The sequence below is a fragment of the Penaeus chinensis genome, chromosome 22 (genome assembly GCF_019202785.1).
Source record: "Penaeus chinensis breed Huanghai No. 1 chromosome 22, ASM1920278v2, whole genome shotgun sequence".
Taxonomy (NCBI): Eukaryota; Metazoa; Arthropoda; class Malacostraca; order Decapoda; family Penaeidae; genus Penaeus; species Penaeus chinensis.
In genome coordinates, this window is record NC_061840.1 from 25,796,022 (window position 1) to 25,800,238 (window position 4,217).

Sequence of the window (4,217 nt, forward strand, 5' to 3'; positions counted from 1 at the left end):
CCTCACTCCCTGTTTCTCTCTCTCTCTCTCTGTTTTCTCTCTCTCTCTCTCTCTCTGTTTTTCTCTCTCTCTCTCTCTCTCTCTCTCTCTCTCTCTCTCTCTCTCTCTCTCTCTCTCTCTCTCTCTCTCTCTCTCTCTCTCTCTCTCTCTCTCTCTCTCTCTCTCTCATTAAAAACACTTTATGTATATGTAATAGTAATTATCAGTAAGGTAATGAAGGCTAGGTCTTCTTAATCTGGCAGGATGTCCACGTTTCCTGTGCCTTTCTGATAAAGATGTCATCTCCCATGTCATATCTCAGTCTCCTCTCACACACAGTGGGTTACTTGAAGAAAATTCATTCATGTTACATTTGGAAGTTGCTTTGCCTTGGAATTTGAGGGTTACAAAGAAAAGCTGTTTTTTGTTTTTTTTTTTGTATTGAAGAGTGACTTTGTGACAGTCATTTCCTTTCCAATAATGTTGGAACCAAGTGAAACCTTTACGGTGAACCTAAGCATGACGCTTCGAAAAACAGATAGCAATATTGCTAATTATATTGTTGTAGGGGATGTCAGCCAGGTAAGTGTTCTAGAAATGTGTTTTCATCTTCTTCTTCTTTTTCTCGTTAACTAGTGTTGAAATGTTTAGCATAACTTAATAAGATGTAGCATTGGCTTAAGGTGAGTGTAAGGTGAGAGTGATTAGTATTTTACTAATTTTCTCTTGTTCTAGGAGAGCGATGGGAGTTACCGTGGCTGTGTCCGAGTTCACCTAAACCTCAGCCGACCGATCAACATAGTCGCTGGCACAAGACCGCCATCCATCTACGACATCCTCAGGAAGACCGAACAATGGAGAAGACTTTGACCTCATTCTACATGCCCAGGGATGCAGTAAAGGCTATTCATATCACAAGGTAAAATTACAAAGACATGCTTAATATTTTTATACAGGCTTACCTCTACAAAATCACATAAAGGCAAAGATTACTTGGAAGATTGTGAATAGAATATTGCAACACAATAAGGCCTTTTTGTAATGCTGATTTGATTTCAAACAAATTCTATAATATCTATGTAAGTTTTGTAAAATAGTTTGTGTCCCTAAAAGAGTCAGATTGTTAATTACATGCCGCGTTAAGACTTATAGGCTGTATTTTAATGTTATATAGCACTATATTTCTGTCTGTTGGAAATGGATAGATGCATTTTGTTAAATATTGTAGTTTTAGAGATTCTTTCAGTTAATACTAAGGACAGAATAAGATACATGAATATTTGGTACATATATGTTTTTTGTGTACATACAGAGGTTACCTTTGTCATCTTTGTGCAGTACTACATTGTATGCTTTGTTTTTATTTATCTTCCTCAGTAAAACTACAACAAGAGAGGTGATTGTAGCACTACTGAGAAAGTTCAAAGTTGTTGACAATCCACAAAAGTTTGCCCTGTACGAGAGGAATATTGACTCAGCACAGTCAGGAAAAGGTAAGAACAGTAAGCACACGGGAAAATCTTTAATTTTCCCAATACCTGTGCATGGCTGAGTAAGATTTAAAGTTGTTAAAGGCAGTAAAAGAGAGAGATGTAAAATACTGCATTATGAGAAATTCTTGTAAGCCATTAAACTGCAGAGGATGGAAGTGCAAGGCTCTAAAAACAATTATTGATCATACGACATTGCATGAATAAAGCATGAAAAAGGCCCTGAAGAATAATATCATGACAAGTAAAAGAAAAGAAAAGAAATAAAAAGAGAAGAAAAAATGATTTCATGTGCATGTTCTAAACACAGCAAGGCTTCGGAGGCTGGGGGATGGTGAGTGCCCGCTAGTCCTGGCACTTAACTGGAGTGCCGGAGGGCTGACCAACAAGCGCCTAGTCTTGCAGGAGAATGACACTGCAGACATACAGGTAAGATGCAACAGCTAGCATATTTCCAGATGTTTATGAAAAATAAATGAAAAAAAGAAAAGAAAAAGATCACTCCCACGCACACACACTCACACTCACACACTCACACTCACACTCACAGTCACACTCACAGTCACTCACTAATGCACACATAGAATATAATGAAAACCTACACACACCAAGGTTTTCCCAGAATACTGAACTTTGGCTGTTTGGCCTTTGCCATTAACTGCTGTAAATGCATTGCTCTGCCATCATCAAAGAGTATTCTCTGACATCCCAGAAACATAGTTAATCATAAATGAACAGCAGTTTTATGATACTTGCTTCATTATATTATATGTGAATTTCCAATTTTACTTAATATGTTAATAACAATTCCAAGACCACAATGGCTTTTAGGGAAATTTGAGCATGACCAACAATTCAACACAAAAGATTTATCTCCGTGTTTCAAGTGTTTTTGGAACTTTAAATTTCCTGTAATCATATATACATGTACATACATGTATATACATGTATAAATAAAAATAAATAAAAATATAACTACAATTGCAACTATAACTATAAATATTAATATATATATATATATATATATATATATATATATATATATATATATATATATGTGTGTGTGTGTGTGTGTGTGTGTGTGTGTGTATGCATATGTATTTGTATATGTATATTAAATATATATATATACATTCAATATACGTATGTAAACATATAAATTTAATTTCACTTTTTAGGTATTACATACAATTGGTGGGAAACCCATATTTTGTGTGAACATAGGTGGAAAAAGACATTTCATTAACTTTTAGTGAGAATTAATCCTTTATACTTTTTTCCAGTGGGAAGCTTTCAGCCTGCCAGAACTCAGTAATTTTCTGAGAATCCTAGACCGAGAAGAGGAGGAATACCGATGTCAAATTCAAGACAAATATGCTTTGTTGCGTCGAAGAATTCACAATATCCTGATTCAGCAGGAAGCGGAGTAATGTGATGAAGATTCTACCTCTATTTATAAACAAATAATTTATGAGTATGATTCAGCCATGTATTTTTTTTTCTTTTCTTTTCTTTTGACATATTGTTTATGTTGAATTATATAAATATATAAATATATATATATATATATATATATATATATATATATATATATATATATATATATATATGTATATATATATATATATATGTATAGTATATATAGTATATATATTAATATATACACATACACACATTTATATGCAAAATAAACATGTAATATATGTATAAATACACACAAAACACTTAACATTTTTATACATACATACCAATTTATCTATCTATCTATCTATCTATCTATCGATATACCTGTATCTGTCTATACCTATCTCTCTATACTTGTACATGCATACTACACATACTTATACTTACTTAGATTCATACATTTATATGCACATGCACACACTCACACTCACAGTCACACTCACTCATAAATATGCAGTGTGTATATATTTATATGTATGTATTCATATTTACATAATGGATTTTTTTTTCTTCTTTTTTATGCCCTTCCTCATTTAGACTTTAATCATGTGTGAAGGAACCAGAGGAATTGTGATCAGTAGGAAAAGTTTTTCATTGCAGTCGTACATTTGAATTACAGTATACTTGAGCCTGTGAATGTAGGTGAGCAGTGTAATCCACCCTAGGCAAGACCCTGATTATAGACTAGATATATACCAGGAGGAACCTTTATGATGATTATATACTGGTAGAAATGTCAAGGTAATGCTGATATAACATAGTGCATTATAGAGTAATTGGTATGTTATATTGTTAACATATTGTAGTGTCTACCATTGTAATGATTCTCCTAATGGTTTACTAGGAAATTAACAATACAATATTATGCATTTGGTTTTGTCAAATTGATCTGATCTAAGTCATGCCTCTAAGTCACTCATAATGTGCTAAATATGTAAACTTTACATAAGGTCACAGTCATTTTATGAGAAAGATAGTTTGTTTAGCATATTTTTATAAAGAAGTATATATATAGATATATATATGATATAGCATAATAGCAAATTGTATAGCACTAAAACTAAAACACTGCAGAAATGTTACAAAATCCATCAAAACTAGTCACTAATGCAGATCAGACTGCAGCAATTTTGTCATACACGAAAGACACACACTGTATAAAAAAAGTCTTATGATAATTTATAAACACATATAGATACAGATGCCATGATCATGTTTTTCTTTTGGTTATTGGTGTAGTTTTTATTACAATTACTATTGTAATTCTCTTCATCTTTATTATTG

General features: G+C 32.6%; 2 protein-coding genes across 2 annotated transcripts in view; both read left to right on the top strand.

The window, feature by feature from the left end:
• LOC125036868 overlaps nucleotides 1–1,472 on the top strand; it is an 89,686-nt gene extending 88,214 nt beyond the window's left edge. The window contains exons 5-6 of the mRNA XM_047629775.1: nucleotides 715–898; nucleotides 1,357–1,472. Of these exons, the coding sequence (XP_047485731.1) occupies nucleotides 715–849 (135 nt within the window). The 3' untranslated portion in view covers nucleotides 850–898; nucleotides 1,357–1,472. The remainder of the gene's footprint in view (nucleotides 1–714; nucleotides 899–1,356) is intronic.
• Nucleotides 861–2,899, top strand: LOC125037004 (ras association domain-containing protein 1-like). The gene is made up of 4 exons (XM_047629966.1): nucleotides 861–898; nucleotides 1,357–1,472; nucleotides 1,780–1,898; nucleotides 2,753–2,899. Exons 1-4 carry the CDS (start codon nucleotides 861–863, stop codon nucleotides 2,897–2,899), a joined length of 420 nt encoding a protein of 139 aa, XP_047485922.1.
• The last annotated feature ends 1,318 nt before the right edge of the window (nucleotides 2,900–4,217 follow it).

Excerpts from the sequence above, each read along its gene's own strand:
- LOC125037004 (XM_047629966.1), top strand. The coding sequence starts at position 861 with ATGCCCAGGGATGCAGTAAAGGCTATTCATATCACAAG. Across the intron at positions 899-1,356 it reads AAGGCTATTCATATCACAAG|TAAAACTACAACAAGAGAGG; the intron begins GTAAAATTACAA and ends TATCTTCCTCAG. Across the intron at positions 1,473-1,779 it reads CTCAGCACAGTCAGGAAAAG|CAAGGCTTCGGAGGCTGGGG; the intron begins GTAAGAACAGTA and ends TTCTAAACACAG.